At 38.2% G+C, this 14,542-nt stretch overlaps 1 protein-coding gene across 2 annotated transcripts; it reads left to right on the top strand.

Moving 5' to 3' along the window:
• The first annotated feature begins 4,138 nt into the window (after positions 1 to 4,138).
• On the top strand, positions 4,139 to 5,974 carry LOC133712478 (GDSL esterase/lipase At4g16230-like). Of its 2 annotated transcripts, none has more exons than XM_062138586.1 (5): positions 4,139 to 4,424; positions 4,517 to 4,647; positions 4,721 to 4,837; positions 5,153 to 5,411; positions 5,489 to 5,974. In XM_062138586.1, the coding sequence occupies exons 1-5, from the start codon at positions 4,190 to 4,192 to the stop codon at positions 5,716 to 5,718; spliced, it is 972 nt and encodes a 323-aa protein (XP_061994570.1). In that variant the 5' UTR covers positions 4,139 to 4,189; the 3' UTR covers positions 5,719 to 5,974. The 2 variants fall into 2 exon arrangements, with proteins under 2 accessions (XP_061994570.1, XP_061994569.1); XM_062138585.1 differs by having other exon boundaries at positions 4,721 to 4,966; positions 5,489 to 5,972.
• Positions 5,975 to 14,542: the final 8,568 nt, after the last annotated feature.

The following is a 14,542-nucleotide window of genomic DNA, read 5'->3' as shown; positions in this document are numbered from 1 at the left end:
CAAAGAAGTTAGAAAAAATAAACCGAGGTATCAAGTTGATTTGTTTTTAAAAGTTTAGGTATCATTTTGATCACTTATGAAAGTTAGGTATCAAGTTGATTTGTTTTTAAAAATTTAGGTATCATTTTAATCACTTTTGAAAGTTTGGTATCATTTTGTCCGGTGCAAGAAAGTTTTAACCCTAGTGGTGATAAAAACTCATTCTTAGGGTAAATGGTCAAAAACCCAACTTTTAACTCCTATCAAATTCAGAAATTCTTCATGTTCACACTGTTGTTCATTTTCCCCAAGGCAAAATGGTTCGTACGGTACCCCACATTTGCCTCCTTATAACTTTTGGTACCTCAGCTTTAAAAAATGATTAAATACTCGTTACTCCTCATAATTTTGCATGAAAAACAGTTTAGTCCAAAATTTTAAAATTAAACAGTTTAGTCCTTATTCTTTCTAATTCTCACACAACAGGTCCTAAAATGACTATTATACCCCTCACTTTTTTTTTCTCTTTTTTTTTTCTCTCTCTCTCAACATATATATGTGTGTGTGTGTGTGTGTAGAGAGAGCGAGGCAGAAAAAATAAAAAATAAAAAGAGAGAAAAATAAAAAAATAAAAAGTGAGGGGTATAATATTCATTTTAGGACTTGTTGTGTGAGAATTAGAAAGAATAAGGACTAAACTGTTTAATTTTAAAATTTTGGACTAAATTGTTTTTCATGCAAAAGTATGAGGAGTAACAAGTATTTAGTCCTTTAAAAAATATCAATACGATACCTGAGGTTCTAACCCTGACCTAACTTTGGTACCTAGAGCCGTTAGCTCCGTTACGCCGTCTGCCAGCTGGCAATTTTTAACTTAAAATGACCAATTTATCCTTTACTTTTTTTTTCTTATTTATTCTTTTTTATATAATAAAAAAATTAACAAAAGAAATTTTTTTTTTTTTTTACATGAATGCGAATGATGAATGTTCATCGTCACTTCCTCCTTGCTTATTAGTTCTTCTTTCTTACTTCTTCATTTCAATCATCCTTGAAAGCCAGCAGCAACAACAAGGATTGATCTCTCTATCTTGCTGCACTTCAACTTTGAACCATCTTCTTCAAGTTTCAGTCAAGAGAGAGAATCCACACACACCTTATAAGGGCCAACCCAAATCATCAAATTTCAAACCTCTTCTTATCTTTCAGGGTTTCTTTCCTCCTTTGCTTTTCTGGGTTTTCTTCCCCAATTTTATTCCAATCTCGTCCCACCTAGTTAACTTGAAACTAAAGAAAAATCAAACCCATTTCCTTCTTTCTGAAAACCCCATAATGCTTCTCTGCTAAAACCCCCATTTCTTGATCTTTCTTGCTCTCTTTCTTGGAAAAAAAAAAAAAAAAAAAAAAACCAGACCCACAAGAGAGGGAGCCATTTTTGTTTGATGGGTGTGTTTTTATTTCAAAGAGGCTCGAGAACATTAATCTTGAGAGTGGTCGTCGTGGCCGGAACGTCGGCGGCCTCCAACACTTTGTTTCTAAAAGTTTCATTCTTTCTCTGAATGTTTGGGTCTATTGTAAATTTGTAATGGGTTTAGTTCGATTTCAATTGGGGAATTTCATGAATTTAATGAGGATGATTGCTTAGATTTGTTTCTTAGAATCTGGGAACTAGGTTGAATTAATCAAGGGATGTATTCGAAGTCTAACTACCCATATCCCTGAATTTTTTTTGAAATGGGATGGTGCGGCTGCCCTCAAGCCTTGATTAATGAAATTGCAGAATACAAGGGGGGGGGACATAGAGCCTGAACCCCTGATTACAATAAGCATAGAGAGAACGTCCTGAAATAATACCAAGACTCTCCTCAACATCTATGTATTCTAGCGAGCACCAGTTAGCAAAGAGTGCACGAATGGCTACTCTATTTGCTTTGACATAGCGGTGACATACCGGAAAGATAACTCTATCACGAAGAAGCATCATTACAAATAACACAGCTTTCCCACTATGTTGCCGCACGGAAACAAGTCCGGCGACACTTAATTTCATCCTGGCACTAGGAGGTTGCGTCCATTTAATCCAGTAAATGGCTCGCCGCCTCTCTAGGCCAGATAAGGCACACTGAGTGTGCATACCGGGACCAAGCCCACTTCGCCCTACCCACAAGAGATAGGAATTTATTGCCGGCTGAAAGCCATAGCTACTAAAACATAAAAAGTAATAATACATAAGACAAAAAATAACATAAGAACAATTTGGGACTTGAGCCCGAGCCCAAGCCCAAGAAGCTTCCTGCCCCAGTCCAGCATGAAGACCACCAGTATCACCATGCCGCCAGCTCGCACACCGAGTCCCCCCATCGGCGGCACACCCGCCGCTTCGAGCAAACACCGGTCGTCTCCCTATCCCTCCATCCTCCCAAACACGCCAGGAAGCATCACCGCCTCTTCCAACCACCCTCCTCCATTGGACAGCTTCAAACACCCCAAGTCGAATCGGAGCCCGATCCGATCTGAGCCAGTCAGATCCCGTCCCAACCTCCACCCTCTCATCATCACCGGGCGACCACACCTCCCGTCGTCGACGCCCCGCCCTTGGGTAGATCGATACCAGCCCCGCTCGACAGTCGTCGAACCCACCACCAATCGGATCTTGGCGCGAACCATACAGCAAAGTCACGATGCCGCCTTCACCCTGACCAGACATCCAACTACTACCGGACACTCGGTCCATTCCGACCCGTCCGACGACGCCACCACGAGGGCGTGCCGCCGGACAGGTTATATGCTTGTGATGGAGGCGCCTAGGGTTTTGGGAGAAAACTTACCAGGAACACCCATATCCCAGAATTTACTCAAACAGAGATTGAAATGCTTAAATCAAATAATCAAACGCACGATTAGATTAGACATCACCAAGTATCATACATGCCCACAGTAATTTCTGGAATTGACATCAGCTTCATTCTCTAGAAGCAACGAGACAATCTAAATCAAACCCAGAAAAGAACCCAAATCAGAAAAACCAAATAATCATCAGAGGATGAGGAGAGTTAAGCCTTGTTGGCTGTTGGCTCAAAGTTTAGCCTCGTTGGGGAGATCAATTACGTCCAGACTAGCAGCAATGTAGCCCTTCGTCACAGACTCAAAGTTTGGCTGTTGTGCTATGTGGTGGTAGTTGCAGATCTAGTTGTTTTAGATGTCAAGAAGGAGTGCTCTAGCGCAGACTTTTGGCAACATGCTTCTGTTAGTTGTTGGTGTGTGGCGAAGGATAAACTCTTCTTCTTCTTCTTCTTCATGTTCTTATAGTGGCTTTCGGGTTGAAGGCTATAGGACTAGAGAGAGAGATTTCTTAGAATCTGGGAGCTGGGTTTAATTAATCAAGGGATGTATTCTATTGGGTCAGCTTTAATTTTTCATCCACCATTGCAATTTCATTGTTTAATAATGTAAAGGAAGTTTGGAGACTTATACGTTCCAGATTTCATGAGAAAAATGAGAGAGAGAGAGAGAGACTTAAGGTCCTGTTCTTCTGGATTTCATCTATGGAGATGATTTGCAGAGAGAGAGAGAGGAAGATGAACAAAGATAAAGATTGAGTTTAAGATTTTATTCAAAAAAAAATATTTGAGTTAAGACGTGAATAGATGAAAATACCCTTAAAAAATTGCTAGCTGGCAAACGCCGTAAAGGAGCTAACGGCTCTAGGTACCAAAGTTAGGTCGGGGTCAGAACCTCAGGTACCATATTAATATTTTTTAAAGCTGAGGTACCGAAAGTTATAAGAATGAAAATGTGGGGTACCGTACGGACCATTTTCCCCACAAAGTAGTGCACAACATTGAATTCAATCTACGTCACAACTTGAAAGTGAAAAAGCTATTAGCAACAATTGATATTGAATTATTAGCAACAATTGATATTGAATTGAATACAACTTGAAAGTGAAAAAGCTATTAGCAACAATTGATATTGAATTGAATATACTACTGTAAAGTCATATATAAGCAAACTTTACGGTGCATTCAATTCAATGTTAATTGCTGCTAACTTGTACCTCTCACCCTATTAGGCTTATTAGGCTTACAAATTTGAATACTGGAATACACGTAATGTTTGCTCTATAAATTGGCTCTTGCTGTTTTCAAGTTTCAGCTGAAGTTTAGTATTGGTTTTAGAAATTTGAGATACCTTTTGCAAAACCTTTATAATGGGGTACCCGTTTTCAGAAGGAAAATTCGTTCTTGGCATTATTTTTGCACTGTGGAGAATGTGTTCAGCAAAAGAAATTTCTACTAATTTTGTGTTTGGCGATTCTCTAGTTGAAGTGGGGAACAACAACTATATTGTGACTCTCTCCAAGGCTGATCATCCTCCCTATGGAATTGATTTCGGAAAGCCTACCGGGAGATTCACAAATGGAAGAACCATCATTGATATTGCAGGTGAGTAACAAGTTGTATTCCTACATCTTTTTTATTCTTTGTTTCTGGCCAGCCCTTGATCGTTCTTTTGACGGACTCTGATTAATCAACAGGTCAGACTCTGGGTTTAAAGGAGTTCACTCCTCCTTACTTGGCTCCCACAACAGCTGGACCAGTAATTCTGAGGGGTGTCAACTATGCTTCAGGTGGAGGTGGAATTCTTAACGAAACAGGAAAATTATTTGTAAGGGTTCTTCTGCTTTTCACTCAATTTCATTTGATCATATAAAATGTACATTAATATGTAATTTTTGTAGATTGGTAGAATAAACTTGGATGCACAGATAGATAACTTTGCAAATACCAGAGAAGACATTATCTCAAGCATTGGTCGTCCTGCAGCAGTAGAGCTACTTAGAAGAGCTCTCTTCTCGGTAACAATCGGGTCAAACGATTTCCTCAATAACTACTTGTTGCCAGTTATAACCGAGTTTAAGAGGAAGTTGATACCTCCGGAAACCTTTGTTGGCATTTTGATTGCAAGATTCAGACTACAACTCACAGTAAACCTTTTTCTTTTGAGTTATAATTAATATATCACATCCCAACTCTTGTTATATTGAATGTTGAATTTGGTCGTTTGATTTAATACATTATTGAGACCAGAAATACACAGTCATTCCCAAGGTACCTAGCTATGATTATTCAGTATTAGTCTTATTTATAGATTTGTATCAACATTCTTGCAGAGACTGTACAATTTGGGTGCAAGGAAGATGGTTGTAGTAGGTGTAGGACCTCTTGGGTGTATACCCTATCAAAGGGATATAAATATTGTTGCTAATCCAGATAGCTGTGTTCAACTTACAAATCAACTAGCGCGGTCATTCAACAGCAAGCTACAGACCCTCGTCACCGAACTAAACACTAATCTAACAGGGGCGAAATTTGTTTATGCGAATGTTTATGGTATCTTCCACGACATCATTGAGAACTACAAATCATATGGTGAGACTTGGTGCTGTGAGTTTTCAATCTTCAATCTTGATAATGAGACTGATTAATTAGGTTTGCTTTGGTAACAGGTTTTGAGAATGCAAACTCCGCGTGCTGCGGATTTGGTGGGCGCTATGGGGGTCTAGGCTCATGCGGTTCCCAGCCATTAGAAGTTTGTGAGGACCGGTCTAAGTATGTGTTTTGGGACGCTTACCATCCTTCTGAGGCTTGTAATATGATCATAGCAAGGCGTCTCTTGTATGGGAACTCCAGCGATATTTCACCCATGAATATTGTGCAACTCCTCCAATCTTCTTGATCTGCACTCAAAGGACGTATTATTAGTTCATGAAACACAGAACATTGGTAATAACAATGCAGCTGAAGAGAATGGTAACTATTTGCGTAAGGAATGCCCAAAAGAGTAGCCAAAATCATTGGAATATTTATTGGTTGATCTTGTGTTGTAATAAGCTTCATTATCTCTCTATTTGAACTATTTGTACCAATATAATCAAGGGTGCAGCTCCTTTCAAAAAAAAAAAATCAAGGGTGCAGCTATTACCACCCTACTATTTTCTTTGTTCACCCTACTTGCTCATTACACCCTACATTTTAATTTCAATTATTAAATTTACTAGTTTAACTCATTTCTCTTTCCAGAATTATCCTTATATGACATCATCACATATCCAAATAACAAAAATAAATTTTTTTTTTAAATATCTCATCTAATTTATACCAATAAAAAACTAAAATATATTAAAGTTTTCTAATAAAATCATAATATGATTTCTTCCATTTTTTAAAAAAAATTCTTTTAGTTTCATTGGTCGTCTATTTCAATCCATGTCAAAAGATTAGTAAGTTAACAACTATGAGCAGTGAAGAAGAGAATGATTTTTTTTTTTCGTTTTTAAATTTTTTACTTCCAATGTTCACAAAGTGTATTGCAAAGATTTTGATGAAGTTAACACTAACGATTTTGTGAATTGATTAACAAATTAACGATGATGAGGCAACAAAAAGACACAAAAAAAAAAGTAATAAATTCAAATTTTGGTGGAGAAGATGAAGATTAATATTATTTAATGAGAAATTAAGTAGTCTTTATATTTAATTAATTGGTCATTATTTAGTTTTCCTTACAAATTTAGATTTTAGAAAATTAGTGTACTTTTTAGTCATTGCACTTGGGTAATATAGTCTTTCAATAATTCAAATATTTGTAGGGTGAACTAAAAAAATGATAAGGTAACAATAGCTGCACTCTATAATCAAATGTAACTGAGTAATTTTAACCTAGTCTTCAGATAGTTTTCCTTGTAGTACTTGATCTTGTTCAAGCAAAAAAAAAAAAAAAGTTAAACTTTGTATGAAAGCGAGAGAGCATTTGCTGAAGGCTTTACTCGATCATACTATGTACGTTGTGTTACCTTTGTACAATCAACCTTGCCCCTAAGGAAAGGGTAGTTTATATCTTATGAGAAAGTGATTGGGGGGGATAAATTTTGATTAAAGATACGGTTACAACCTGCAATCCTGGAATGAGTAGGAGAATATGTAAAAATATTTCAACATGTTAAAGGAAAAGCACATTATGTGCCTTCGTCAAAGTAACTGACGAAGAGGGAATCAAGGAATTGCAATCACATCACAATCAACATTTACTATTATTATTGTAATTGATGTTTCCGTTGTAATTCTATCCATATATAAAGGGACTATGAAATGAAATGAGTAAACCAATTCCCAATTTACTTTTACACAACATATATATATATATTTCTTTAAGTTTATTAATTCATAGAGAAACTAATACATTAGGAGCTAACCCTAGCCGCGTGAAAACGCATAGAGAGAGAGAGAGAGAGAGAGAGAGAGAGAGAGAGAGAGAGAGAGAGAGCGAAGGCAGCAAGAACTCCGAGATCCTTCCGCTCATTCAGCGGCGATCTGCCGACAGCGCTGGCACGTGCCTCGCTGTTGATGGGTTGTTGCCGGACGGGAATGGTTTTCTATTGTCCTTTAGCTTTTGGGATTGCAGTGCTTGGGGTTTGATAGTGAGCGAGTGGTGTTCTTCGGGTTCGATGCTCCTCTGTGGTTTGGGCAGTCATGGGCACCGCTTCATGGGACAACGTTGGCAGTGTGGTCCATTCTCAACTTGACAGCAACGATGGCGTCTTTTTGGAGGATCAATTAGATGCTTGGGGTGTGGAGCGATCAAAATCCAATCCAAATCCGACCGGATTTGGGAGTGGCTAGTATGTTCTGGGATTTGTAGTGTCTTCTAGATGGCGGTGTCGCAGTGGTGATGGTGTCCTTGAGGCGTGGCAGCGGTGGAGTTAGAAGTACACTCCGGTGTACGTGTGTTCGTTTGCTCAGAGGGGTGGAGGCTGGAATTGGGCCGGGCCAGTCACATTAGTCCTTGGAGCTAATTTCTTCTTAGGCCAGTTGGGCTGCATTTACCAGTTTTTGATGGATCTAGTGAGCTTTGGCCCAATTTATTTATTTATTTATTTAGATGTTTGCTTGCAAATGGATGTGGGTCTTTGTCAGCTTAATTCTTAGTTTTTGTAGTTGTATACCAATTGAGATCTCTAGACAACTAGATTTGCTATGAAGGACAATTAAATTGTGAGGGTTTGGGTCTTTTTATTTTTAGGCTCGAATAAGTCCTCATTTTGTTTGCAATGAGGGTTACGGTCAATTTGTTTGGTGGCTTCTGCCATCTATGACTTTGGTATAAGACAACAATTGATGTAACGTGTCTTCTGGTCATGAATAAGTAATGAAATTATCTATTCTAAAAAAAATATACATAGAAAATTTTGATTGCTTGCCGATCGTTTGGCAATGGGATGGATAAAGCAGAGCAAATCAAAGACTAAAGTTTGAATCTTTCAAAAAAAAAAAAAAAGTAGATTAAAATATGATTTAACTGTACATTCAGATTAAATTATTATTCTTTTTTAAAGAAAAGAACTATATGTAACCCACCACACTAACTACTAAATAGAGTAGCCTCTAGGGCATCCATAATTAAGCTAATCAAATCTTTTCAAAAAAAAAAAGCTGATCAAATAAAGTAGCGGCAAATGTTGCATCGGGACTCTAATAGTTCAGGTTAAACTGTGTTCAAATTGAACAACTTAAATTTATTAAACAGTAACAAGCATGGTCTGCGACTCACTATTATAGATATTGTCCAAACTTAATTACTCATTGAATATTGAGTTTTAACTCAAAAGACCCTAATACAATTGATAGTAAGTCACCCACTAATACAAGTTTTAAAAAATATATATATATATATATATATATATATATATATATATATATATATATATCCAATTTTAGCTTAAAAATTGCCCACTTACCCAAACACTCTAAGAGATTATTTCCCTATTACCCAATTAAGTATTTTTTTTATTCATTTTTATTTTTTTTGGGACAATTTTTCCCTCTCCTTCTTTGTCACTTAGAGAGAGAAGTGATACGAGACCTTGCCGGACTCCGGTGACCAGTGGCCGGCCGCAGACTCCGGCGACCGGTGACTGGATTCCGGCGTCTGATTTTATTACCCCCCCTCCCAATAATACCCAGTAATCATATTATTGCCCCCCAATAAACATATTATTGCTCCTCAATAACAAGTTTATTGGGTCAATAATTAGTGAAAAATGAAGATGTTTTGAATTTTGAAAGCTTTCGGAGGTTTATCCAAATAAATAATTTTATTATTGCCCCAAGCAAGCTTCAGCAACCCCCCCCCTCCCGGCCGGGACTTTTTCTCAACTAATCCTTCCAACTGCCACCTCCTCCTCGACCTCCTCCACAAGTCCCCGTCCTCTGGTTCGACGCTGACACCACCAACAACTCCGGCCTCGCCGTCCAGGCCTGATCCGAATCTTACCTCCTCGGCACCATCTCCGGACTCTCCTTCCTCTCCATCTACGACCCCAACGAGTCGTCGAATCCAATTACGAGATCGAGAAGTCGCCAAGCTTGTTGCAGCAGACGAGCATGACGACGACGACGATGGAGGCATAGGCTCGACGATGGAGTGCGGCGGTGATGGCCGAGAAATTCCCATTGGTAGCCGGCGGTGATGGAAGCTACGAGGCCTAGGACTTGACGGCGGTGGTCTGGCTAAGGAAGTAGATGTGTGTGTGAGAGAGAGAGAGAGAAAGAAAGATGATTGTAATTTAATAATTAAAATAAGGTCAAAACTGTCAATAGTTGTTAGATTGGGTAAATGGGGTTTAAAAACTCTTAGTGGAGTAAATGGGCAATTTTTAGCCTAAAAACGGGTAAGTGGTCACGGCCCCTATATTTTAATGTCAATTATTAAATTTACTTATCTTACCCATTTGTTTTTCCAAAAATATCCTCATAAGACATATTCAATTAAAAAATAAATATTTTTAACTAAAATCGCTCAATTAATTTAAACCGATAAAAAAACTAAAATATATTAAAGTTTCCTAATAAAATCATAATCTGATTTATTTTAGTTTTTTTTTTTTACTTTTTCTTTCAATTTCAATGTTCTTTATTTCAATCCATGTAAAAAAAATTAGTAAATTTACAACTATGAGCAATGAAGAAGGGATTGATTTGTTTTTTTTTTTTTGTGTTTTGAATTTTCACTTTTGGTATTCACAAAGGGTATTGCAAAGACTTTGATGAAGTTAATACTAATGGAGTAATGGTTTTGTGAATTGAATAACGAATTAAGGATGAGGAGACAACAAAAAGAAAAAAAAATAGTAGTAAATTCAAATTTGGGTGAGAAGATAAAGATTAATGTTATCCAATGACAAATTAAGTAATCTTTGTGTTTAATTAATTACTTATGTATTTATTTTTTGGGGTTTTGTCCATTTACCCCATTTCTAGGGATTTTTTTCCTCCTTACCCCATTAAGTTTTTTTAATTCCCTCTTACCCAATACACTCTAAGACCCCGTTTGGTTCGCAGGAATATCAAAATTAGAAAAGGATTTATTTTCCTTTCCAGACGGATATGGAATGAAATATGTTTTGGTATTTCCATGTGAGTGTTTGGAATATTACTAGAAATTAAATTTTGGAATTAGTTTTTCATTTCTATTGTAGTGTTTGGTAAGTCATAAGAATGAAATATGAAATAATAATTTTCAATAATGCTCTCTTACTAATTAAAGTACATCAATTTATAAGAAATATTGGTGGGGAATATATATTTTTAGAGGGATAATTAATGTAATTTTGCCTTTGACAGTGGGAAATGGAAATAGAATACCACCCCTGACTAGGTAATTCTATTCAGGCTTTATGAGGGAGTCAATTTCCAGTCAAAACTTATTTTTTTATTTCCTTTCCAATCTTTAATTACAACCAAACGGCACGTCTGAATGGAAAATGAAATTAATTCCCATTCCATACCATGATTTCCTGCCATCCAAACGGGGCCTAAGGGAGTCTTCCCTAATACCCCATTAAGATTTTTTTTTTATTTTTAATTTTTTTTTAATACCATTTTACCCCTCACCCCTTTGTTACTTAGAGAGAGAGAAAAAAAAACTATAGGAAACTTCGCCGGAGCTCATCACCGGCCGCCGGAATCCCGTCACCGGCCGCCGGAATCCGGTCACCGACCGCCGGATTCCGGCCACCGGTCGCCGGATTCCGGTCACCGGCTGCCGCCCACCGGAATTTGCTGAAAATCTCACCGGAAAGTTTTTTTGCCCCCAATAGACATCTATTGCCCCCTAATAGACGTCTATTGGGGGCCAATAGACGACTATCAGCCATGTATTGCCCCCCAATAGACGTCTATTGCCCCCCAATAGAACTTTCGTTTGCCGGAATGAAAATTAATCTTCCTAGATTTAGACAAATAAAACTTTGATTAAAGAAAAAAAATGAGAATATTACATCAATTCAAAAACGTCTATTGCCCCCCAATAGAACTTTCAATCGCCAGAATGAGAACTAATCTCCCAAAATTTAGACAAATAAAACTTTGATTGAGAAAAAAAAATGAAGAGATTACATCAATTCAAAACATTTATTGTCCCCTAATAGATGTCTATTGCCCCCCAATAGACATATATTGCCCCCGATAAAAATTGTATTGCCCCAAATATTGAGGTGCACATAATCATCTTTTAATATTTTCATTATACCATTCACAATTTGAGCTATATATTACAATACCAACATGAATCCTCAAGAAATTACAATAAGCTCCAGAAGTTTAAGCACTATGGATGTAGGCTAATTGACACCCCTTAATTATAGTTGTTCAAAGAATTCGAATATGCATCAATAGTTATACATCTTCTCTGTGAGACTACCAGTCATCACCTTCCTTTCTGACACCAAGGACAAACAACAGTTGTAGCAAGAACACTAAATTGAACACTCTGATAATTTAGCAAAACAATTACATTAGTTAACAATTAGTACAGTCACCAATCTACAAAATTCACGAAACATATGCTATTCTATTCTAATACATAACTGGAATTAAAAGACCATTTCTACATATTTTCTCATACTTTTCGATGAAATCAACCACAGAAGAAGTAACTAGAGTTAAGCAGCATATCAAAATCTACATGGATATAGCCAATTACCGACTCGAAGTAAGCATAGATCCAGACAAGAAAAAAAAAATTGAACTCAAAAAAGATTTCCAGTAGCGAAATGTACATGGATATAGCCAATTACCGACTTGCAAGCAGTCACAGTTCTCTGCCTCCTTAACGTCAGAGTGTCCAAGCACGAAGTTATCCGGCCGGAAGATCTGGCCGTACGGTCCGGATCTGACACTGCTCAAAGACTCCGATTGCGAGTCCGTCTCCATCTCCTCACGTCTCTCGCTCTCGTCCTCCGTCCTCGAGACACGAGCACGACGACCTGCCCCGGCTCTCGCTCGATTCGGACAAACCAAAACCGAATTCGAACCTGAACCCGATGTTCTCCCTCCACCCCAAGCCGGCGCGGGCCAAAACGGCCGTCAAAATTCGAGAAACCAAGCAAAGAGCGGCGGCGGCGGAGGGTGGGAGCCCAATGCGGAGGAGTGGGGAGAGAGAGAGAGAGAGAGAGAATACGTTTCAGATCAGAGGAGAGAGACAGTTTCAGATCGGAGGAGAGAGAGGAGAGAGAGATGGATGGCATATGGGGTAGTTCATTAATTTGGATGAGGGTAAAATTGTCGTTTTACGTTAAATTGGGTAGTTAGGAATAAAAATATGTTGCTTGGGTAAGGGGGATAATTTTGGTTCATTTTGGTGCTTTGGGTCAAGGACCCTTATTTTTTCTTACATATTTGGATTTTAGAAAAGGGTTTTTGTCCATTTACCCCATTTCTAGAGATTTTTTTTTCATTTTCCCCATTAAGTTTTTTTAATTCCCCCTTAGCCAAAACACTCTAAGGAAGTCTTCCCTAATACCCCATTAAGTTTTTTTTTTTTTTTTGAGACTATTGTACCCTCACTCCTTTGTTACTTAGAGAGAGAGAGAGAGAGAGAAACCAAAGGAGACTTCGTCGGATTCCGGTCACCGGCCGCCGAAATCCGGTCACCGGTCGCGGGATTCCAATCAACTTTCGCCTGAATCTGGTCAACTGCCGCGGGATTCCGGTCACCTGTCGCCGCCCACCGGACTTTTCTGAAAACCTCGCCAAAAAGATTTATTCCCCCCAATAGATGTCTATTGCTCCCAATAGTCTATTGTCCCCCAATAGACGTCTATTGCCCCCCAATAAAACTTTCAATCGCCGGAATGAGAACTAATCTTCCTAAAATTAGACAAATAAAACTTTGATTAAAAAAAAAAACGAAGAGATTATATCAATTCAAAACATCTATTGCCCCCCCCCCCCAATAGAACTTTGACAGAAGCATAAAATGCGACAAATATAACGTGCAATCCTTTATACTTTTCTTAGCTATTTCCTTTAAAAAGTCAGTTTTAACTTTGTTTTCTTTTTAGGTAGTTCATAGAGTGATTCAAGAGAAATAGGAGCTTAAAGGGAGCAACGAAGCCAAGGATCATGAATTACTTATGCAAAGGACTAAGATTGATCAACCTTTTGGCCGGAAATTACAAGGGAAGTCCACTGAAATCGTTGTGCAAAACAGTTGCTGCAAGGCAGAAAACTGCAGTTTCAGAATCAGCTTTCTGGGAACGGTTTTGAGGAGCAATTCTTACATTCTTCCAGCTGCAGCTTTGCAGAAAGGGCTAGTGATCCTTAAATATATGATGTTTTACTTTAACAAGAGCCAAAAAAAACTGGTCAGAAGTGTCACTGAGGCAGCAGGAAATCAAGCTCGAAGTAGGCTTCCCAATAAGGCAGAAACTGTCAGCTTTTCACGAAGCTTTTTGGGAGATCTTTTCCGGCAACTCACTTGGCGTTTTTCCAGAAGGTTATTAATTATTCTAGAATATGTGATGTCATAGAACACGTAGGAGTCGAGAACCATCCAGAATTGTGTCAAGAGGAAGTCGTTCCTTGTCCAAGAAATAAGCTTCAGAGATAGAAATTGAGTCCCAGTCAAAGCGGGACAGTTTGGCAGAAATCTTCTATGGACGGATTTTGGGTGCATTTTTGGAAGGTTATTGATGCTGAAAATATCAAGGAGAGTCCTAGAATGATTCCTCAAGATTTTGGGAAGATTACTAAGGCTTGAAAATCATTTAATTGTGCACCAATTAGAGGAATCCTCAAGCAACTAGGGAAGGTTTTTAAAGCAGAATTGGAGAAGGAAACTTGGGCTGTGTATTCCATACATATAGAGGCTCTGAACACGTTGAAAAGAACCACCCTACAACGCCATCTTCTGCCCCAAACCCTAGCACACAAAGTCTTGAAATTCTCAAGTCCTCAAAGAGCAAAAACCGTGCACACCATCCTCCATCTTCCATCAAGCTTAGACGTGACCCATCTTGAAGGAGTGCTTGCGTCCAAGTCTGCCTAAAAGTGAATTCGTGGCTCTCATATTCTCCCTTTTACGGTTTTTATTCCCTTGTAATCTAATACTGATGTCTTTATTTTGTGAATTTAAGACGATGTGTGGCTAGTTACTTTTTGTTAGGGGCGAGGTTTGAAGCCCCAATTACGTAGAACAATTGTTTTGTTTAAATTTAGTTTAT

This window comes from Rosa rugosa, chromosome 5, assembly GCF_958449725.1.
Source record: "Rosa rugosa chromosome 5, drRosRugo1.1, whole genome shotgun sequence".
Classification (NCBI taxonomy): Eukaryota; Viridiplantae; Streptophyta; class Magnoliopsida; order Rosales; family Rosaceae; genus Rosa; species Rosa rugosa.
Note: the sequence above shows the minus strand (reverse complement) of the source record. Positions and strands in the feature narration are given on the sequence as shown.

Coding starts and splice junctions, on each gene's coding strand:
- LOC133712478 (XM_062138585.1), top strand. CDS start 4,190: ATGGGGTACCCGTTTTCAGAAGGAAAATTCGTTCTTGGCATTATTTTT. Junction 4,648..4,720: donor ACGAAACAGGAAAATTATTT/GTAAGGGTTCTT, acceptor TAATTTTTGTAG/ATTGGTAGAATAAACTTGGA. Junction 5,412..5,488: donor TGAGAACTACAAATCATATG/GTGAGACTTGGT, acceptor CTTTGGTAACAG/GTTTTGAGAATGCAAACTCC.